This window comes from Perognathus longimembris, chromosome 23 (genome assembly GCF_023159225.1).
Source record: "Perognathus longimembris pacificus isolate PPM17 chromosome 23, ASM2315922v1, whole genome shotgun sequence".
Taxonomy (NCBI): Eukaryota; Metazoa; Chordata; class Mammalia; order Rodentia; family Heteromyidae; genus Perognathus; species Perognathus longimembris.
The window spans coordinates 27,373,212-27,395,643 of NC_063183.1; the positions used below are offsets into that span (position 1 = coordinate 27,373,212).

General features: G+C 43.5%; 1 protein-coding gene and 1 long non-coding RNA gene across 2 annotated transcripts in view; one reads left to right on the top strand and one right to left on the bottom strand.

Moving 5' to 3' along the window:
* Positions 1-22,432, top strand: part of Atp8b4 (ATPase phospholipid transporting 8B4 (putative)) — a 135,516-nt gene that overhangs the window by 31,376 nt on the left and 81,708 nt on the right. Inside the window, exons 8-10 of the mRNA XM_048331703.1 lie at positions 11,383-11,496; positions 12,541-12,639; positions 15,724-15,785. Of these exons, the coding sequence (XP_048187660.1) occupies positions 11,383-11,496; positions 12,541-12,639; positions 15,724-15,785 (275 nt within the window). The remainder of the gene's footprint in view (positions 1-11,382; positions 11,497-12,540; positions 12,640-15,723; positions 15,786-22,432) is intronic.
* On the bottom strand, positions 1,670-22,181 carry LOC125340284. The gene is made up of 3 exons (XR_007208742.1): positions 22,139-22,181; positions 9,609-9,611; positions 1,670-1,870 (listed from the first exon to the last, which is right to left on the bottom strand). It is a non-coding gene; the product is annotated as an uncharacterized LOC125340284 (long non-coding RNA).

Genomic DNA, 22,432 nt, shown 5'->3' on the forward strand with positions numbered 1-22,432 from the left:
CACCATCAACAACAAATGATGACTTAAAACATTAATTAAAATAAAAGGGTATTCCATCCCGTAGGTGGTTACAACTTCAAGAAGAAATGGTCATGGCTTCTAATTCCAGTCACACTGTGACTAGGGTATAGTTCCTTAACTCCTATATCTGGTAGCCAGGGCAATGTGTGCACCAATGGAAAGTCCAGATGATGACATGTTGGAATTAGTCATAACAAGTGCCAGTGACTTAGATTTGTTATGCATTTCTGGATTTCTGGTTGTTGTTTCTTTGTATTGAGGCATCACCATAGTAACAGTGGTGGTTTTTTTTTTTCCAAAGCAAACATTTGAAAATGCTTTCTGCTTCAATGTGCCGTTCGTATCTATGTATGTTATTCTAAGTCCAATACAAAAGACGTTCCTGTCTTCCCTCTATAAATAATTTACTTGTAGGAGAAAATATATTTTTTGGACATCTCTCAAATTCATTTTTTTCATGCAGGATCCCAAAGTTCAAAAGCATAAATGTTTTTTTTAATCTTTCTGACATCTCATTTGTTTAAATAATGTTGTTCCTTGGCTAAATATTTGTCTTGATCCCTTACCTCCTTAGTTTGATTTGCCTGCTTACAATCGTTTGTTCTAGCCTCTGAATTCCTGTGGCACTTTAATGTAACTAATGAGTCCAGTAAAACTACTTATTTTATCTTTCATTTTTTTCCAGTTAAACTCTCAAATATTCCAAGATGACCATTTTTCACCTGCTTAAGGTGAAAATTAATTAATGGAGATAATTTCATTCATCCTCATAGACCAACTTTCCAATTCCAGCTGCTTTGCGAGAAGTACATTTGAAGCAAACCTGCACAGATTTGGCTTACTTATTCTTTTATTTTCTTCATTGCAGTGACATGAAACTGGAAAGTATCCAAGCCATATAAAAGTGGAAATAAAAGATTGAAAATAGGAAATTCCTTTTGAGTACAGAGGGGTTTCAATTCCACATGTCAGTTTATGAGTACAGCTCTCCTTCATCAATGCTGCCCCTTTCTGTTACCTTTTGTTTTTGTTGTTGTTGTTGGTCATGGGGCTTGAAGTCAGGGCGCTGTCTTTGAGATCTTTTGCTCAAGGCTAGTAGTGCTCTACCACTTTGAGCCACAGAACCACTTCCCATTTTCTGGTGGTTCATTGGAGACAAGAATCTCATGGACTTTCCTGCCCAGGCTGACTTCAAACCACAACCCTCAGATCTCAGCCTTCTGAGTACGTAGGACTACGGGTATGGGCCACCGGCACCTGGGTAGGCATTTTTTTTTTTTAAGGTAGGGATTGACTTAAAATACTTATTACCGTGAATTAATTGTACAAAGTAGTTTTACTATGATATTTCCATATATGCATGCAATGTACTTTGATTAAATGCCTCCCTTCTATTACTCTTTGTTTACCTCTCTCTCTCTTCCTCTACATTTAAAATGGCTTTTCATGAGCTTCCTTATGCACTTTCTTTGGATCTGTTCTCTTTCATTAACTTCTCTTTTCCCCTCCTTCTTCCACTGGTAAAATAGGTCATTTTGATGGTAGAATTTGGAATTCAATTATCACCTGGTAGTGGGCAGGAGGAATAAAAGCGACTCTTCTGTGCAGAGAGAAGTACAAATTCAGTTTCCTTTTTTTTTTTTCATCGTGGATCAAACTGAGCGAGTTTGGTAATGATTGAGATGTTCACAGAAAAACCACGAACCCCCAAACAGTCTCAGTGTGGTTTTATCTTCCTGAAAACCAACATACTTGCATGGCTGGTTTTCTAAGAGCAGGGGGGAAATGTGGACAAGGACTGTACCGGGAGATAAGAAAGTGAGATGGGGTGCTTTGTCCATCCATCCATCTATCCACTCACTCAGTTCACTCCTCCATTTATTCACTCATTCATTCATTCACCCATTCATTCAGGAGATGAGGAAAAGGATCTGATCTGCTTTGTTCCAAAGAGGCTTTGTATACTGGTTGTTATTCCCAGCTGGCCTCCCTAGCGATGCTTTGGTAGATCATTAGCAATGAAACAAATAAATGCCCACTCTCCTTGCTTGGAGCCTGGTGGGCCAGGAGCATCTGTCCTTGATTGCAGATTCTGCGGTCATGTGGTGGCAGCTGGCGCTGCCTTCAGCACCCACAGGGGTCACTGTGTGCAGAACGCAGCTGCCCACTCTTCCATTTTCAGTCCCCAAGCAAATTGAGGGGAGTCTTTTAACTCAGAGCCTGTCAAGCATAACCTCAAAATTGGATGAAAACGCATCAAGTTCTTTGGGTATGATGTGATCACACACACATACAAAAAGTGAGAGACTGTTACTTATAAATCATTGTGGTTTTTTAATTTATTATGTTTTAAGAATAGAAACTTATAAGGTCGTCTTCTCACCCCCACCCCTTGCCGACATAGACAAATGAGTTTCCATACTTGCCAGCCAGTCTTCTATTCTCCTCTCCTCAACAGCTTCCCTGGCAAACCGAACCACTCAATGCACAGAAGAACTGAAAAATCCACCGGCAGGTGTTGTGGCTTTGAATTCAGAGTCATTGTTTGCCACTCCCTGTGAAAGGGTTGTAGACCAGGAAAAGCTAGAGTGACTATTGGGGTGGGAGGCTCAGGGGGTCCCTAGTTGTGGTATCCAGCATGGTTAGGGCCTCAGGGTTTTGTGCTCTGCCCCATCTGACCCCTAGGGACACAGGAGAAAATTATAACCCTCGAGGTGATGCTATTTATGTCTGCCCATGATGTAAGAAGGCAGAATCCTGGGAAAGATGAAGACAGTTGATCATGTGTTGTTGTAACCCCCTTGGCCCTCTGGGAAATCTTTATGGGTGCGTTTCCTTGTGAACTGGACTTTTCCACTATGCCAGTGCTATTGTCATAAACACTGAAGTCTTCCCAGACTGTATGGCAATGTGAACACAGTCTACTTTTTAGTCCTAATACACAATGATGCTTATAGCTGCCAAGTTGTCTGAAACTCTCTTGTAGCCCAACAAGCTAGTGCCCCTGCATTGGCTCAAAGAAATGCTTACTCTGCATAGAAGGCTTCATCGTTCATTTTATGAGTATTTAAAAATATTATATTTTGTGTGTACTAGTACTGGAACTTGAACTCGGGGCCTTAGTTTTTTTTTTTTTATAGCTCGAAGCTGGTACTCCATCACTTGAGCCATAGCTTCACTTGCAGCTGTTTTGGTGCTTCATTGGAGATAAGAGTCTCACATCCTGGGTGCCCGTGGCTCACACCTGTAATCCTCTGCAGGATGACATCTGAGGATTGCAAGTTTGAAGTCAGCTTGGGCAGGAAAGTCATGAGACTCTTATCTCCAGTTAATCATAAAAAAAAACAACCCAGTGTCACCCTGTGTCTCAAGAGGTAGAGTGCTAAACTTGAGCAAAAGAAGCTCAGGGACAGCACCCAAGCCCTGAGTTCAAGCTCTAGGACTGCCACCAAAATTAAAAAATAAATAAAAATCTCAGACTTTCTTGCCTAAGCTGGCTTTGTGATCCTCAGCTCTCCGCCTCCTGAGCAGCTGGGGTTACAGGTATAAGCCACTTAGTGCAAGGCTGAGATATATTCTTTTTTTTTTTTTTTTCCAGCAATCACAGAAGGCAAGGAAAGTAACCTTTTTGTTTGGAACTATCTCGAAAAAAAATTAGTGCGATTAAATTAGTCTCAGAGGAGACATTTAATTTGTTCCCTTGGTAGTTGCCCCAAATTAGTTCTTTGGTGATAAATCCCCTATCCACGGGACCTTCACTAGCTCTAGACTAGTCTAGAATAGGTGTTAGGAGGGCGGCAGAGGAGCAGCAGGTTAGTTTGAGGGTGGGGGTGGGGGTGGGGTAGAGGGGAGACGCCCGAGCCCAGCCATTGCCGGTGTTCCCCAAGTCTAGGGGGAATCACACCACCCCAGCCAGCACGTGCCAACACACTTGCGGCTTGGGAAGACTGGAAGTGACTGCGCCCGCTGATTGAATTAACGCCAGCCCTTCACGGGGCTTTGGCTTGCAGGGGTTGGGGTTACGTCCGTACCGAGGTGATGGGGTTTTCCTCTGGGGGCTGGCGTGGCCGTCACTGGAGGCAATCTTAGCACTCCTTGGATTTGATTCATTTCTGAGAAGCCCATTCCATTGGATCACAGGACTCCACCACCCGTCACGGGCTTTTCATAGGCAAGCTTCAGTGTCCTCATCTGTAAAATGACCAGGAAGTAGTAAGTAATACAGGGCACACTGGAACTATTTTTTTTTTTTTTTGAGGATTCCTGGAGATGACCTGTGTCCAGGGCTCAGCATAGTCCTTCTCATGTGTACAAGAGGCATGATCGGCTAGCTAGGGCCATTGTGTGACACATAGAAAGTCACACATTCAGCCAGGCTCTGGTGGTACCGGCTATACTCTACAAGGGGGTGATGACTTCGTTGTTTCATCTCTACACATTACCTTTGCAATTTCCAGTGAAAACACACACAGACACACACAGAGATACACATATATGTATATATACATATATGCATATACACACACACACACACACACATATATGTCTTCCCCGCCCCCCCCCCCCCCCCCCCCGCCCTTTCCCTACCTGATAGTCCCAAACATTCTTTTGGGCACCCCTGGGGGGTTGGTTATCCCCTAGGGGTCACCTCCTGGTGTCATCAGGGAGGGTAATCTTGAGGTCCCATTAGCCTGGGGCTGTGTTGGAAGGCTTCTGAAGGGATGGGGGCAGGCTTGGGGCTCCCCACCGCAGTGGTTACTCTCGTGAAGTCGTCCATTTGCTTCTCCCGACCTCTTTTCCCATAACGACCATGCAGGCTTGCCCTCCGAGGAGCAACGGACCTTGTGTCTTCCAGGCCCTTCGCCAAGATGCTGGATGAAGGGATGCACAACCACTAGTGCTCCTGACCCCTGTCACCCCTTCCCTCCTTCCCCTCCGCCCTCCCGCTCACCTGGTTCCATCGTCACAGCTGTGCAGGGACTGTTAGGACTGCCATGTCCTTTGCACCTTCTCTTGCTCCCAGAGTCAGCAGACATGGTGCTGGCTCTGTGTGTGTGTGTGTGTGTGTGTGTGTGTGTGTGTGTGTGTGTGTGTGTGTCTGGTTCTTTGTTTTTGTCTGTCATGGGGCTTGAACTCAGGACCTCAGCACTTTCCCTGAGCCCTTTTTGCTCAAGGCTAGCACTCTACCACTTTGAGCCACAGCGCCACTTCCGGGTTTTGAGTTATTAAATAGAGATAAGAGTTTCATGGGGATTTTCCTGCTCAGGCTGGCTTCAAACTGGGACCCTCAGCTCTCACTCAGCCTCCTGAGTAGCTAGGATGACAGGCGTGAGTGTCCCGCACCGGGTGGGGCTGTTTGTTGGGTCTCTGCCTTTTCTATAGCCGAGGCTCTCTCCATGATACTCATTGGGGAGGCTTCCCAACCCTGGACACCAGAAACTCAGTAGTCGATAGTATGCCCAATACCAAGGAGTTGTGGTTTTATAGCCCGATATCATTGAGGAACCAGACATTGACTCTCTAGCCCATTTGCCCAATCTATGCATATTTGGGGGGCGTTTGCATCAACAGGTGTTTCACATATTTCCTGAATGGGGAAAATGGCTTTGGCCACTTCCTCTTTCAGGCAAACGGTCCATGGACACAGGTCCTTTCTGGTTTTTTGTTTTATGGTCTTAGTGATGATCTCTCCCAAAGTCTTAGTGATGTATGGTTTTTTTTTTTTTTTTCCCTGCTTGGAACTTAGATTATATCTTTTTTTGTTTTGTTTTGTTTTTTTTTTTTTTTTGGCCAGTCCTGGGCCTTGGACTCAGGGCCTGAGCACTGTCCCTGGCTTCTTCCCGCTCAAGGCTAGCACTCTGCCACTTGAGCCACAGCGCCGCTTCTGGCCGTTTTCTGTATATGTGGTGCTGGGGAATCGAACCTAGGGCCTCGTGTATCCGAGGCAGGCACTCTTGCCACTAGGCTATATCCCCAGCCCCTAGATTATATCTTAACAATACTCGTGTTTGTCACTCCTTCTTTCCTTCTTTCCCTTCCTTCCTTCCTTCCTTCCTTCCTTCCTTCCTTCCTTCCTTCCTTCCTTCCTTCCTTCCTTCCTTCCTTCCTTCTTTCAAATTGGTCATGGAGCTTGAACTCGGGATCTAGGTACTGTCCCTCAGCTCTTTTTGCTCAAGACTAGCTCTCTACCACTTAAGCCACAGTGCCACTTCTGGTTTTCTGGTGGTTCCTTGGAGATAAGAGTCTCATAGCCTTTCCAGCCCAGGCTGGCTTTGAACCATGATCCTCAGATCTCAGCTTCCTGAGGAGCTAGGATTATAGGTGTGAGACGTCAGTGCTCAGCTCTCTGCCTCCTCTTTGTTGTGAGAAAAGCTAGATATTTTCCAATCAAGCTCTGAGTGTTGCTTTTTGGAGCTGTCATGATATAAGAAAAATGTCCCTTCAAATGGAGGGGGGGGCATCTCTTGATTGTTCTGCAACTGTGGTACTCAGTGCACAAGCTCCTGGGGCTTGGCCCATGGAGTTTATACATGAAAGCAGTGTCCCTGGATGACCCTTGACCTCATGTGAGGTCACCTTCTATGGGCTTTCTAAGAAATTATACTGTTTGAGATCTCCCTCGAACCTACCATCTTTCAGTTAATACATTTGTATGCACTTGCACACCAATGTGTTTGCTTATGAGTTTTGACTTGGACAATAGCAGAAATAAGCAGGACCTATCATTGTAAAATGTAGAGGCAGGGTGAGCCTCAGGTGAGCCTTGATATCTTTCTTTGTCTGTATTTCTTGTAGGCAAATATCTCAAATCTTTACTGTTAAGGTGTTTTTTTTATGCCACTGGTTTTGAACTTAAAGCTTTTCAGTCTCATATAGGTTTTTCCACTAAAGGTTGATACTCTACTGGTTGAGCCATGCCTCCACTTCTGGCTTTTTAGTGCCTAATTGGAGCTTTTCTTCCCAGGCTGGCTTTGAACTATGATCTTCAGATCTCAGCCTCCTGAGTGGATTATAGGCCTGACTTGAAGGTCATTCTTGGCAGCCAACAATAGTTCCAAGATGCTAATATTGACTTCTGCAGTGTGTGTGTGTGTGTGTGTGTGTGTGTTTGTGTGTGTGTGTTTGTGGTGTCTTCCAAGTTGGAATGTAATAGAAAAATTCTTACCTTTCCACCAATTCCAGAATTGACACAGGCCACTTGGCATTCTCAGTCAGAATCGTAATGGATGAGCCCTGTAGTTGCCTAAAGCTAATCTGAGCTTGACTGTAGTGTGGGTGGCGTGGTTGAATCTACCTAGATGGGACCCTGTTTGTTGAATGAGAAGGGAAATGAATGTCCAGTGTCTGTTGTATTAATAGGACTAGGTTTGGATCATTGAGGTGGATTTTTCTTTATCTTCTTTGAAATACTAAGTTAGGTTCTACTTCAGGTTGAAGTGGTTTTCAGTGATGCCCATGACTGTTTCCTGTTTCTGTCCCTTGGACACATGGTGATTCTCTTGACTAATGACTTGGGGGGAGGGGAGCATGCATTGACATGTGTGAGACTAGAGCTTTTCTTTCCCCTCTGCAAGCAGGCTGGCTTTGAACTGTGGTCCTCAGAGCTCAGCCTCCCGAGTAGCTAGGATTTCAAGTGAGAGTCCATTTTGAGTAAGCATGGTGAGCAGATTCTTGTTAGTCAAGCAGGCACGAACAAGGGGTTGGAGCCTTGGCTCAGTTGGGAGAGTGCTAGCCAATGAGCAAAAGCATCAAGTAATAAGTTGGAGTCCTGGTCTCAGACCTTAAAAAGAGAAAGAAAGAAAAGTAGCATGAACAAGAAATAAACTTGTACTTGGATAAACCATGAAGATCATGGATTTGTTCCCGTGGCTAGTTTATCTAGCCCAGTACAATGTATTTATACATCCCCTTGGACTTTCAGAGTTGTTTATGAAAATCTTACATTTGCACGATTCTTCCGACTTAGCAAAAATGCTTTTCCATTTCTGACCTCATCTCTACCGTAGTTCCATAAACATAAAGATAAGAAACATTATCGGCATGATTTTTTCATGGGGGTGGAGTGAGTGAGGTTAACCACTCCTGTGTTCTCTTTTATGACTTGGCAGAGTGCAATTTTTCTATTTCCTTTATTGTCTTAAGCAATCAAGTTGCATGTAAATGAGAACCTCATTGTGAGAATCAAAACTCGAAACTTTCAATATTACTATATTGTTTCATATGATGGCCCATCTTGGAAGAGTTTGACACTTTTCCTTCAGAGTGTGGCCATCTGGACTATTTTATTAATGTCTTATTTTAAATTTAACTTATTTTTAGCCAGTCCTGGGTCTTGAACTTAGGGCTTGGGTGCTGTCTCTGAGCTTTTGTGTCCAGGGGTAGCACTCTATTACTATTTCTGGCTTTTGGGGGGGGGGTTGGTTAATTGGAGATAAAGAGTCTTACAGATTGTCCTGCCTTGGCTGACTTCAAACTGCGATCCTTAGGTCCCAGGATTACAGGCATGAGCCACCAGCACCCAGCAACCATTCATGTTTTATTTGATAGCCCATCTTGGAAGAATTAGGGTGTGGCTATCTAGAGGATTTGTCTGCCCTGATTCTTTTCTTTCTTTTTTCTTTTTTATTTTGCCAGTCCTGGGCCTTGTACTCCGAGCCTGAGCACTGTCCCTGGCTTCTTTTTGCTCAAGGCTAGCACCCTACCACTTGAGCCACAGCGCCACTTTTGGCCATTTTCTGTATATGTGGTGCTGAGGAATCGAATCTAGGGCTTCATGTATACGAGGCAAGCACTCTTGCCACTAGGCCAGATTCCCAGCCCTGTCTGTCCTGATCTTTGGCAACTGCCACGGCAACCACTCTGAAGGGGAACTGGAAGTGGGCACCAGGAATCTGTAATCCTACACCCAGGGGCCCATCACCTGGCCTCCAACTGAGGGTTGACACACACCACTTCCTTTGGTAAGAAAGTGGCAGCAAGCCTGAGAGGAAGAGGGAGAGAGAGAAGAAGGAGAGAAGGAGAGAGAATGTCTTTGGCAGAGGGAGAGAGAGAATTGGGACCCACAGTGGTGAAAAGTGGGAGCTATGGAGGCAGAGACCCTGAATTCCAGGTTCTTCTATGTAGAGGCTGTGTTACCTTGTGTAATTTACTTGCTCTCTCTGAACCTTGAGTTCCCCTCCTGGAGGATGAGGAGAGTAGCCCTAATTTTATGAGGATGTTTTGTGGATAAAATGAACTGGAAGCCAGGCGCCGGTGGCTCACTCATGTACACAGGAGGCTGAGATCTGAGGATCACAGTTCAAAGCCAGCTCAGGCATAAAAGTCCCCATGAGACTCTTATCTCCAATTAACCACTCAAAAACTGGAAGTTGCCCTGTGGCTCAAGTGGTAGAGTCCTAGCTAGCCTTGAGCACAAAGAGGCTCAGGAACAGTGTCCCAGGCCCTGAGTTCAAATCCCACAGCTGACAATAAAAGCTGGAAAACATCAAGCTCTCAGAACAGTATTAGAAGCTTGGTGAACATCAGCCAAGATCATAACTCCTTGTTATTTCTTTCTCTCTGCTACTAGCTGGTCCAGAACTTTGTACCATCTCTCACTTGTGATAATTAAACAATCTCCTTGCTATGCTTTTTCATATCCATTCTTCCTTTTTCTCCTCTTTGTGTCAGTCTTAGGGTTTGAATTCAGGGCCTGGGCACTATCCCTGAGCTTTTGTGCTCAAGGTTAGTGTTCTACTACTTGAGCCATACCTCCACTTCTGGCTTTTTGCTGGTTTATTGGAGATAGAGTCTCACGGACTTGCCTGCCCAGGCTGGCTTCCAACTGCGATCCTCAGATTTCAGCCTCCTGAGTCGCTAGGGTTGCAAGCGTGAGCCACTGGGTGCCTGTCCAAGATTAAATGTCAGCCTGTCCAAATTGAGGTCTTCCCGATACATTCTTGGGCAGTGCAGAGGCAATGGTAACGCATTTTTTTTTTTTAAATTTGAAAACAAAGCAGATGGATGCAGAGTTGTCCCAGGAGGGGGCGCTCGTGTTCCTTGTTCCCCATCCAAGAAGTATGGGGTTACAACACAGCTAGTAGAACACACCCTGTCGCCACTGTGTGTCAAGCTAAATACATAGGATAGTGTCATAATTTCCATTCCTCATTAACATATTAACCCACAAAACTGTCTCTTCACCCATATGGAATGCATAATTCCTGCTTTGGTTTTGGCTGTCAGATGTTGAGCTTTTTAAAAATTAATTAATTTTTGATGCCACTACCGGGGCTCGAACTCAGGGCCTGGGCACTGCCCTTTAGCTTTTTTTGCTCAAGGTTAGTGTGCTACTACTTGAGCCGTAGCTCCACGTCTGGCTTTTCAGTGGTTAGTTGGAGATAAAAGTCTCATGGACTTTGCTGTCCAGGAAAGTCCTCAGATCTCCGCCTCCTGAGCAGCTAGGATTACAGGTGTAAGCCAATGGCACCCGGCCCCTCCTATGCTTCTCAAACCTATACACGCAGCTAGGTGCCTTGAATCTTGAAAAAGGTTAAAAATAGCTAGTCATCACATGCTGTATTTTCTTGACACAAATAGCAGTGATTACTGGGGCTTAAACAAGTCATGTTTATTAACCTAAACGTGTCTTAAAAAGCTTCCCTGCACATGCTCATTCTGAGTTTCAGTAGGACTCATCTCCCCCATGATAATTTTCTCAGTGGCTACGTCCTTTTTATTGTTTAAGAAGGAGATATGTGTGTGTGTGTATCATATATATAAGATATGTGTTTGATATTAACTGGCAGGAATACTTAATAATTACAGTCCGTGAAAAGTTTAAGTGTTTCCATTAGGCTGGTATAATCTGAAAGATTTTGGTCATCTGTAAATATTGTACATCTGTAGATGTAGTTATATGTAAATACATAAGAAGGCAAACCTAAGTGCATAGTGGTTTGTACAGAACTATCTGCAAATGTCAATTGATCCAAGTTCAATATAGATAAACCAGGATTTGGAGGCTCATGCCTATAATTCCACCTACTCAGGAGACTGAGATAGGAGGAGCACTGAAACTAGCCCAGAAAAGAAAGTTCATGAAACTCTTATCTCCAGTTATGCACACACATGTGTACACCACCCCCCAAGCTGGAAGTAGAGCTGTGGTCCAGCCTTTAAGCATGGGTGATTTTCATGGTCCTAACCAGTACTTTGGCTTAGAGTCAGGATCATGTCCTCTTTGGAAAAGTGAAAGTCTTGAGTCACTCAAGTGAAAGATTTTGAGAAAGATGGCATCCCGTAGAGTCAGCCTCGTATGTTTAGAGCCATCACAAGTAAGGCCCCTGCCCCCACACTAATAAGGTGTTATTGATTTTACAGGATAATCGTATTCACACATCCAAGTACAACATCCTCACTTTCTTGCCAGTAAATTTATTTGAACAGTTCCAGAGAGTGGCGAATGCCTATTTCCTTTTCCTTCTGATATTGCAGGTAATGTTTGTGTTGTAGTTATCATTATATGTTTGTTAAAAGCATTCATGTAATTTGATTAAAAGTAATTTGCTAAGCTACATGTTCATGACTAGGTGAAAATCATCCTTACCAGACTGTGTGTGTATGTGGTGGTGGGGGTGTATGCCAGTTCTGGGGCTAGAACTCAGGGCCTGGGCACTATCCCTGAGATTCTTTGGTTCAAGGCTAGTGCTTTAGCACTTGAGCCACAGCTCCACTTCTGGCGCTCTCTCTCTCTCTCTCTCTCTCTCTCTCTCTCTCTCTCTCTCTCTCTCTCTCTGTGGTGGTTAGAGATAAGATGGACTTTGCTGCCTGGGCTGGCTTTGAACTGCTATCCTCAGATTTCAGCTCTTGAGTAGCTAGAATTACAGGCATGAGTCATCGACACCCAGTGGAGAACCCCTATCTTTTATCTAAGAGTATCACACCAGTTCCTTGATCTTTCAGCTACATCATTTATACAACAGGATAGTGATGTCCAGGGCTGCAACCATGACTGGGATACCAATCTTAATGTATTCTGTTGCATGGAGTGGGGGGGGGGGGGCAGAATGCTGTTCACATGGAATTCAGGCCCTATGGGTTTGTATAGAGCAATTCTAGGACAAAATCCGACTCAATTTTTCTAAGAATCAGGTGGCATGGTATGTGGAAAGTACTAGCATACATGTCTAGTACAGGATCGATTACTCAAAAGGTCTCTGATGAGAAGCAAAGCAAAACAAACAACAACAACAAAAAACGGTGATACTTCCCAACCTAGGGAAAGGCCACGCCATCTGGGAATGATTTCCAGAACTTATTTCTCAGCTTGCTTTAGCATTTTTTGTTTGAAAATGGATGGAATAGTCCTTGTGTTCCATAGGTCTTATGATTTAATGGAAACCCTCCACATCTGTACAAATAACTCAACATAACTCCACCATTTCCCACCAAGTCTTACAGGGTTATGTGGTAGAATTTAGAAGATATATTTCTTAATTTAAAAAAAAATAGACACATGATTTGGAATGGTTGTTTCAGCTGATTCCCGAAATCTCCTCCTTGACCTGGTTCACCACCATCGTGCCTTTGATCCTGGTTATAACCATGACTGCTGTCAAAGACGCCATGGATGACTATGTGAGTATTCGCTTACCAGAATTGCCAGAAGTGGCACTGTGGCTCAAGTGGTAGAGCACCAGCCATGAGCAAAAAGAAGCTCAGGGACAGCAGCGCCCAAACCCAGAGTTCAAGCCCCAGGAGTGCTCTTCCTCCTACCCCTGCCCCCTCCCCCCCAACATGGAAGAGGGAGTTCTACTAGAAATTCTAAATGAAACTCTTCTGTTTATTTCCTCTTTGTTTATTTTTATTTTATTTTTGAGGGGAGGGTGAAACAAACACCTTAAATCCAGCAAGTTCTAGCTGGGTCCTGGGTAATCATGTGCGCCCTCATCTCATAGCCACTCATCTCTCTGTGGATGGCTTAGGTGTTAATGATATCACTTAGGCCTCTCTTCTAAGTTCATACCCATATCTTACTGCTTATTTTTTTTAACCTGTGCCTTTAAAGTGGGTTTCTCACATACAGCGTATAGTTGGGAAATATTTTAAAGACAACCTGAAAAAATTCTGTCCTTTCATTGGTGGGTTTAACTCATTTAGGTTTAATGTTATTATGATAGTGATTAGGTTTAAATAGGTCCTCTTGACATTGTTTTCTATATGCTCCACTGGTCCTTTTGGTTGTTGTTGTTTTGAGATAGAGTCTCATTATATAGTTCAGGGTAGCTTAAAACTCACAACCCTATGGCCTAAGTCTGTGTTGTAGTGGAATTACAGGCATGCACTTCCATGACTGGCCCTCATTAGTTCTAGTTTGTCTATCCACTTTTAGATTATTTTCCCCCTACAGTTTAATTAGCATCAATCACTTATTCAAAGGAATTTCATTCTGACATGACTATATATGTGGACAACATACTTGATCAGAAATACCCTGTCACTCTTCATTCTGCTTGCATAAAGCATTTCCATCATATCTTTTCTCTTTCACCCTCTCTGGTCACCCTTCCCATGTTTTACATCCCTGTGGTTCATTTTTAAAGTCTATATTGCTGGCTGCTGGTGGCTCACATCTATATTTCTTGCTACTCAGGAGATTGAAATCTGAGGATCACAAGTCTGTGGTTCAAGTAGTAGAGTCCTAGCCTTAAGCAAAAAAGGGAACAGAGTTCAAGGCACTGAGTTCAAGTCTCAGTACTGGTGCGTGTGCGTACATGCATGCGCACACACACATACACACACAAACATACACACATAAAAAGGGTATGTTAGTTGTTCAAAGGGATTTCATTATGGGAGATTATTTCCTGTGGTCTAATTTCATCATTAATATTGGCTTACAATATATTGTTTTTGTTTTTATTTCTTTTCCTAGGGTTTAACTTACAGTGGTCAATCGAGGGTAATCCAACCTGGAGCACTGGTCCTCATTCCCCAGTCCCCTGTCTGTTAAGTGACATGAGGAGTGTGGACTGGGGCAGGCAGAGGCATTATCTCATGGGGCAATGGACATACCCAGCCAGAACAAGGACTGTACAGGCTAGCTTCCCACAACACAGGGCAGAATGGATTGGGTGGAGATAAGGAGGAAGAAACAGAAAAGTCTCAAAAGCCTGCCAAAACATACACTCAGATAAAATACCCTTTCTATTTCTACTGTTCTGTCACTAAGAAGACATAGATGCATAATGAATGGGCTGACATACTCCACCCCACAAAATTTCCAAGATTATACATTGTTTCCATGTTAACACATTATATAGTTGCTATTATTATTATTATTATTATTATTATTATTATTTATATTTCATCTGTGGTACTGCGGATTGAACTCAGGGTCTTACACTCACTAAGCAAGTGCTCTTCCACTTGAGTCACACCTCCAACATTTTTTTTGTTTGTATGCCATTTGTGGGGCTTGAACTCAGGCCCTCATGCTTTGACTTGGCTTTTTCACTCAAGGCTAGTGTTCTACCACTGAAGCCACACCTCTAGTTCTGGCTTTCTGCTGGTTCATTGGCCATAAGAGACTCTGGGATATGTCTTCCCAAGCTAGGTTCAAACTACAATCTTCAGATCTCAGCCTCCTGATTAGCTAGGATTATAGTCAGGAGTCACCAGCGCCCAGCTTATCCAGCCTGATTTACATTGTCTTCACTTATAGGACTCTGGCTTTTACCTACCATTCTGTGTAAGTGTGTGTACCAGGCAAAGAAAAAATGTTTGGGATGAGAAGGATGTAGAAAAAGAGGTCTAGTTGAAGTGTTTTTTAAATTATAATAGTGATGTAATGGTTTGAATGTAAACAAAGAAAAAGCATGTTGCTTTACAATTACAAAGTTATGAAATCAAAGTTTCACGTCTTTCTGAAACTACCCCTATTCACCTGTGCCTATAGATGAACATGGTCAAATAACTGTCCTGAATTGATCCTCTTATTCTTGCTACTATGCTCGTCTCTAGTCTGTTTCTATCTGATCTTGACTGTTCATGTAGAAACTCTTACTTGAATGGCTGCTGATTCCTTCTTCTAGAATCATATGATATTTTCACTCCTGGCATATACAAAAATATGGTAGCTTAGGCCATAAAACCTAAATCCATACCCGGCATGGCTCAGTATTGCATTGAGATTTTGGCTAAACACACTTGGTATTTGCCAAGATCATTATTAACAACAAGAAGTTACAGAGAATTAGAATACATGTCATTACAAGTAATTTCTCAACTTCAAAGAAAATCCATAAAAAAAAACACCCAAGAATGAATGGCTACTCCAGTCAAGTATTGAGCACATATGTGAGAGAAATGAAAGCCTCTATTCTCAGTTGAAGTCCTCAAAATTCACTTATGGTTTCTTCCTCTTAGACTATGTGGCAGAGAAAAGAGCATTTCATATGTTTAGAAGCAACTCAGCCTCTGAGAGCTGGAACTGCAGTTCAGTGGTGACTTTCCAGAATGGGGTCGAGAGAGGAGAGGGTTAGTGTAGCTTTAGGACATAGAGCTGGGTTTCAAAGGATAAGCTTCAGGATAAACTATGTTCATCTTGGATCGATGGCAGTATTGTGCCGAGAGATTGAAATAAAAGCATTCTAATTGTCCCTGCTTGGGTTCACAAAGTATATCTGAAATATTTTCTCCTCACACAATTTGATTCTGCAGTTTCGCCACAAGAGTGATAATCAGGTAAACAATCGGCAGTCTGAAGTGCTCCTGGATGGCAGGTAAGAAATACATTCTTTGGATTATTATTAAGATTTCTGGGGCTCAGACTAAGTATTGACAATGGATGGCTTTCTATTTTTTTTTTTTTCCATTAAGCCGGTTTCTTTCCTCCATTCAATGCATTAAACATTGAAAAACAGGCCTGGGAATGTGGCTTAGTGGTAGAGTGCTTGCCTAGCATGCATGAAGCCTTGGGTTGGATTCCTTTGTACCATATGAGCAGAAAAAGCCAGAAGTGGTACTGCAGCTCAAGCGGTAGAGTGCTAGCCTTGAGCCAAAGAAGCCCAGGGACAGTGCCCAGCCCCCGAGTTCAAGCCTGTATAAACAGCAGATTCCTCATCTGTGAAGGGGAGTTGTAATGGAATCCAAGGCTAGGGTGTGGCCCTTGTGCCAGTTAAGGAAGCTCCTGTAACAGGCCTGGCCCGGGATGTGTTGGCTTGTCAGCCTTCCTCACTACCAAGTCCTGAGGCCATGCTGGATCTGTGTAAGCTCATGTGGGTGGAACACTGAGCCGTTTTGTTGCATGTCTTGACTTAATCTCAAGTCTTGAAATTAGATATGGTGTTTTTATGAGAAAGCCATTTTTCTCAGGAACATCTGGCAACATCATCTCCTGACTCTGAAGTAGGGAAGGGTGTTAAGATAGATAGCATTGCATCATCTATCTGAATGAATGGTCCTGGCCTATTTTTTTTTCTTCATGTCTCTCCAGTTACCCATTCATTTTTGTGGTATTATGTAGAGTACTAGAAGTTGGAACCAGGAACGTAGACAATAAGAAATATATAACTAGATAGATCTCACATATACTAATAACAATTTTGATGTGATTTTTCTGATGATGACTTTTATTTTTGCTTTTAGTTCATTCTTTATGAGCCAGTACTTCTGTGTGTGTGTGTGTGTGTGTGTGTGTGTGTGTGTGTGTGTGTGTGTGTGTGTCATGGGGCTTGAACTCAAGGGCCTAGGTGCTGTTCCTGAGTGTTTTTTTTTCAAGGCTAGCGCTCTACCACTTTGAGCTACAACACCACTTCTGGTTTACTGGTGGATAATTGGAGATAAGAGTCTCACGGACTTTCCTGCCAGGGCTGCCTTTGAACCATGATCCTCAGATCTCAGCCTCCTGAGAAGCTAGGATTGTATACATGAGCCAACCTTGCCTCATAACAAGGATTTTCTGTGCCAACTTCAGAATACTGTTTCTGTTCTATTCCAGCGTTCCTGGATACTGCATAATTATGTGAACAAATATTCCATTTGAGTAGGAAGGTTTTCTTTTTCTTTTGTCTAATTGACTTTTCTACTTTGATGGCTCCCATTGAATATTAACTTTTAGAATTTTGATTTCTTTTTTTCCCCTTTAGCATATTTCCATTGTGAAAGCAGAATGTGTTCATTAAGAGAAATTTGGAAAACAAGAAAAGGTTGAGGGAAGAAAATAACATCTATCCTTTCTGTCTTTTTTTTCTCCACTAAGATTTCTTAAAAATTACGTATATAAATTTATTTCCTTCTACTTGTTTCTTCACACTTCACACTTTGCCCTTCTTTTTTTTTCCCCCATGTCTTTACATGGTTTTCATACACATAATTTTTAAGGCTTGCTTAATATTCCATGGAGCGCATGCTTCCTAGTTCATAGAGCCGTTTTTCTTGTTGTTGGAATGTTGTTCTCTGCTTTCAATTTTGAAATACAGAGTTTTGATCTTTCTAAATTGATGGCGTTAACCTATTCCAAAAGACTGGCGTTTGTGACATTTAAAAAAAATCACCTCGGAAGGTTTAATGAACTCATTATTTTTGATGTAGGTAGAACTTGAGGCTTGACTACTCAATGCTGTGATACTATGATAACCATCCTCATTAGCATGTCCAGGATTGACATATGAGCAGATCCAGGCTGGGTGTTGTGATTGAACACTGGGAGGCATCTAGACCACTGAATTTGGAAGCATCCTGCGTGGGTGACAGAAAACCAAGTTCATCTTTTCTTCCTCCCTTTTATTGTGCTGGTAATGAGGTTTGAACTCAGGGCTTTGTGCTCACCCTTAGTTCAAAAGTTCGTGCTGTACCACTTGAGCCCCCACTTCACTTCCGGCTTTTTTGCTGGTTAATTAGAGATTAGAGTCTCTTGTATTTGTCTGCCTGGGATGCCTTTGAACTATGTGATATTGCCTTCTCGATTTTATCTGAAGTGTTTAGTCTTTAATAAAAATGAATTATAATGATGATGATGAGTGGGTAGTGGGACTTGAACTCAGAGCCTGGGTTCTGCCCCTTAAGTTTTTCACTCACAGTTGGTACTCTACCACTTGAGCCACAGCTCGACTTAGGACTTTTTGCTGGAGGTAAGAGTCTCATAGATTTTCCTGCCCAACCTGGATTCAAGCCATGATCCTTAGATCCTAGCCTTCTGAATAGCTAGGATTACAGGTGTGAGCCACCAGCGCCTAAGTGACATTAACTTTTCACTTATGCTTATAACTTAAAAGGGTTTCCAAAAGTTTCATTCTCGAGAAATTAATTTCACTTTCTCAAGTCTCGGGTTGATTATTTCTTGGGTAGTTTCTTGCTCATCAGCTTTGCAGATGACAGAATCTTATTTGCCAACCAGCTACTCGCTGCATGCAAGCCGTGAAATTGTTATAGTTCTTATAAATGATTTTCCCTTGTAATCAATTATTAGGTTGCACGGATATAATTTTTTTTTCCAAGGGTCAAATTTCTGAAGGGTGACAAGTTCCCCAAATGAAGTGCCATCTTGAAATAACAGGAAATTATAACACTTTCAAAACTGTGTAGATGGAGTTTTAAGTGGCATCGTCTAATTTCTTTTGAAGGTTTATCTAACCCAGATGTTAGCAACTCTGTTTCTCCTCTTAAAGTTCTTTCAAACAATCCCCTCAGACAACAGCCTCTAGGTACAGCTAACTGCAGCAAGAGATAGCAGAGGATTGTACTAAACTCTTTACCAAATCACGCAGAATCCCAGAATCTCACATTTCCCTTCCTCCAAAGGGGCTTTAAAAAAAACATTGAGTTGTGTGTGTGTGTGTGTGTGTGTGTGTGTGTGTGTGTGTGTGTGTGTATCAGTACTGGGGCTTGAACTCAGGGTCTGGATGCTGTCCTTTAGTTTTTTTGCTGAAGGCTGGGGCTCTACTGCTTGAGCCCACACTTCCACTTCCAGCTTTTGGGCGGCCTAGGCAGGCTTTGAACTGTGATCCTCAGATCTTGGCTTCCCCAGTAGCTAGGATTACAGGCAATGAGCTACCAAGGCCCAGCTGAAAGGTCTCCTCTTGGGCAGCTGGCCATTGAAATCTCATCCCCCATCTTCACCATTCAATGCTCATCCAAAGTTCTTCTCGTTTAGCATCTGGGCTGCTTCATGCTCATCTCTCCTGGATGACTTACTGTGGTGGGGGATCTTCCTTGGTTCACCAAAGCAGGCTTTGCTATAGCGACACACGCCCTACATTCTGTGTCGCCTCTAAAACTTGAAAATAGAAAGAGCTTGGTGCATCTCTGCTGAGTTGTCATAGGAAGAAAGTCCGGGATTTCTTTGAAAACAACAGCAACCCCATAGTTAAAAGCATGGAGGTCATGGAGATGTCTGGTCTGGTGTCAGGAGATTGGGCTTTGGCCCCAGCTCTGTACCCAACTGGCTGTGTGACAGAGGACCGAGGGCTTTAATCATCTATAAAAACAAGGGCATTGGATGCTAGTCATTTTCAAACTATTCTTTGTTCAATCAGCAGGACTTTTTTTTTTTCCCAGTGAATTTTTTTTCCCCCCAGTATATAAAACAGATGCAGATATTGCTGCTCAGGGTGCTTGGGGGTGGTGCTGGTGGTGGGAACACCCAGAATAGAGGCCCCTGGTGGCTCAGGAGGCCCTGCTGAATACTGCTGCCCTCCACGAATATGCTGGAGATTGGCCAGTCCTTCCCTAACCTTCTCAAATCAGGATTTCCAAGTCGGGGACCTAAGACTTGACTCTTCCTTTTCCTTTTCCTTTCCCTTCTGCTCCTTTCCCCTTTTCCTTTTCCTTTTCCCCTCCCCTTCCTTCTTTTCCCTCCCCCCTCCCGCCCTCCCTCCCTCCTTCCCTTCTTCCCCCCTCTCTTTCCTCTTTTTTTTTTTTTTTTTGTAGTTTATTGGAGATAAGAATCCCACAGACTTTCCTGCCTGGCTGGCTTTGAACTGCAATCCTCAGACCTCAGCCTCCTGTGTAGCTTGGATTCCAGGCGTGAAACGGGTGCCAGCTGGTACTGGTTATTTTTAAGGTAGTCTTGCTTCCTGCCTGGGCATGTCCCTGGGCTGCAGTCTTCTTAGTTTTTGTTTCCCACCATGGCTGGGATGACAGGTGCATGCCACAGCGCCCGTTTCCTTACACTGAGATGGAGTCTTATAGATGTTTCTTCCCTGGGTTGGTATGGAACCTTGATCCTTCTGATTTCAGCCTCCCATGTTGCTTGGATGATGGGTGCATGCCACTGGGCCTAGCTGTTGGTTGAGAAGGGGTCTCACCTGTATGGCTGGCTGGCCTCAAACCAAGATCCTCCTAATTCCATCCTTTCTCAAGGAGCTAGGATTACAGGTGTGTGCCACTAGCACCCAGTAGGGCTCAAGCACTGCAGAGGGATTGGCAGTACCACTGGGTTGGATATCACAAGGTCCCTCCGAGCCCTAAAGCAACTATGCATCTGTGGTCTTCTTCAGCTTTGTGGGAGGCACGTGACTTTCTCCTCCTAGCAGCATCTTCTGGAATTGTGTTCGCCCTAGCCTCCTCCCATTCCCCAGCCTCCCCCCTCCCCCCAGCCTCCTCCATCCCCGGCCTCCTCGTCGTTCAGGCCTCTGTGTTCAGATGTGTTTTGCGCCATGAGCCCTGCTCTATTTAAGGCTTCATTTTCAAATCAAATGCTCATCTGACTGGCTGGCTGGCTGAGAACTCACATGTGGAAGGAAGTCGGAGAGACTGAGGCAGGAGAGGCGGCCCTAGCATTTGGAGGATGGGTCTGGAAAACATATGAACTGTAGTTTTAAAATGTAAGAAACATATATATGTATATGTAGGTGCGTGTGTGTGTGTGTGTGTGTGTGTTTTCTGCCAACAGAGAGCAGAAAGAATATTTTCTTTCTAGACTTGGTTATAAAGTGTCTGTTGGAAATCGTGGGTGTCTATCAGGGGATCTGTTTACTGTCTCCATCAGCCTGGGAGGGAACAACTAGATTTAACCCTTCTCCCCAACAACTGAGCTTTGCAAATCCTGGCTTTGTTAGAAACAGGTCGTGGAGAGGTGTGTGTGTGTGTGGGGGGGGGGTGGGGTGTTCATATATCCTAGGTGTTAATTTGCTAGTACACAAGGCAATGTGCTTTCTTAGTATTTCCTTCTGAGACTTGGATGAAACGAGCATGTGACTATTTAAAAACTATTAGAACTTCATAGCAAGAACAAGAAAAAATTTTGAAAAGGACAAGGAAGCCAGATGCCAGTGGCTTATGCCTATAATCCTAGCTTCTCAGGAGCCTGAGATCTTTTGGATTGTAGTTCAAAGCCAACCTGGTCAGGAAAGCTGGACATGGAGCTGTGGCTCAAGTGGTAGAACACTAGCCTTGAGCACAAAAGTACAAGGACAGGGTAAAAGCCCCAGGACACACACACACACACACACACACACACACACACACACACGGAATAGGAACATGGATTTTTAAAAAAATCATTGGCATACCATTAGATGCCTAATGGCACTATCTTTGCAAATATCTTGTTGTCTTTGCCTCCCTCCCTCCCTTCCTCCATCCCTTCCTTCTTTCCTCCCTCCCTTCCTCCCTTTTTTCTCCCTCCCTTCCCTCCCCCCCTCCCTGCCTTCCTTCCTTTTTTGTTCTAGAGATTGAACTCACTATGTTGTAGGCAACTGCTCAATTATATTAGCTCTGCCTGTCATACTGCTTTTAGTTTGTTTTTCAGATAGAGTCTTGTGCTTTTGCCCAAGTTGGACATGGACCGAGATCATTTTACCTCTATCTCCCGTGTAGCTAGAATTACAGGCGTGAGCTACCAGCGCCCACCTCATATACATATGTGGATATATTTTTCCAACTACAAATTAGATCATAAGGTTCGGAGCTCTCTGATAACTATAAGGCAGGGGAGTGTTTTCACAATGTGGGGCCGGCCTGACATTAGCGTGAAGCAGGAAAACTTTGTCCCACAGTTGGATAGAGAACAGATGCAGAGTGTTTCTTTCAGAAAGCAACTAAATGGGGCAACTTTGTGTCAGAGAGATTTTTCCTTCTTAATAGAGAAAGATGGTCTGTACACTTATTAATTTTTTGCCTGGAATATCTCTACCCATCCATCCATTCATCCATCCATCCACCCACCCACCCATCCAACTACCTATCAACAGTCACATGTGCCTATATGTGATCTATCTGTAGAACTACATGGATATATCCAAGGGGTAGGAAAAATGCCCCATAGACATTAGGATGTGAAGAAGTGAATAGTGTCAGAGAGAAAAGCAGGGATTATATCAGGCCTATACCACCCTCCTTCTTTTCTCAGGAGTATGTGATCCTACTGCGTATTGATAGATCAGTTCTCAGCCCCAGGACTCACAGACTTCTGGGACATTGAATGTAG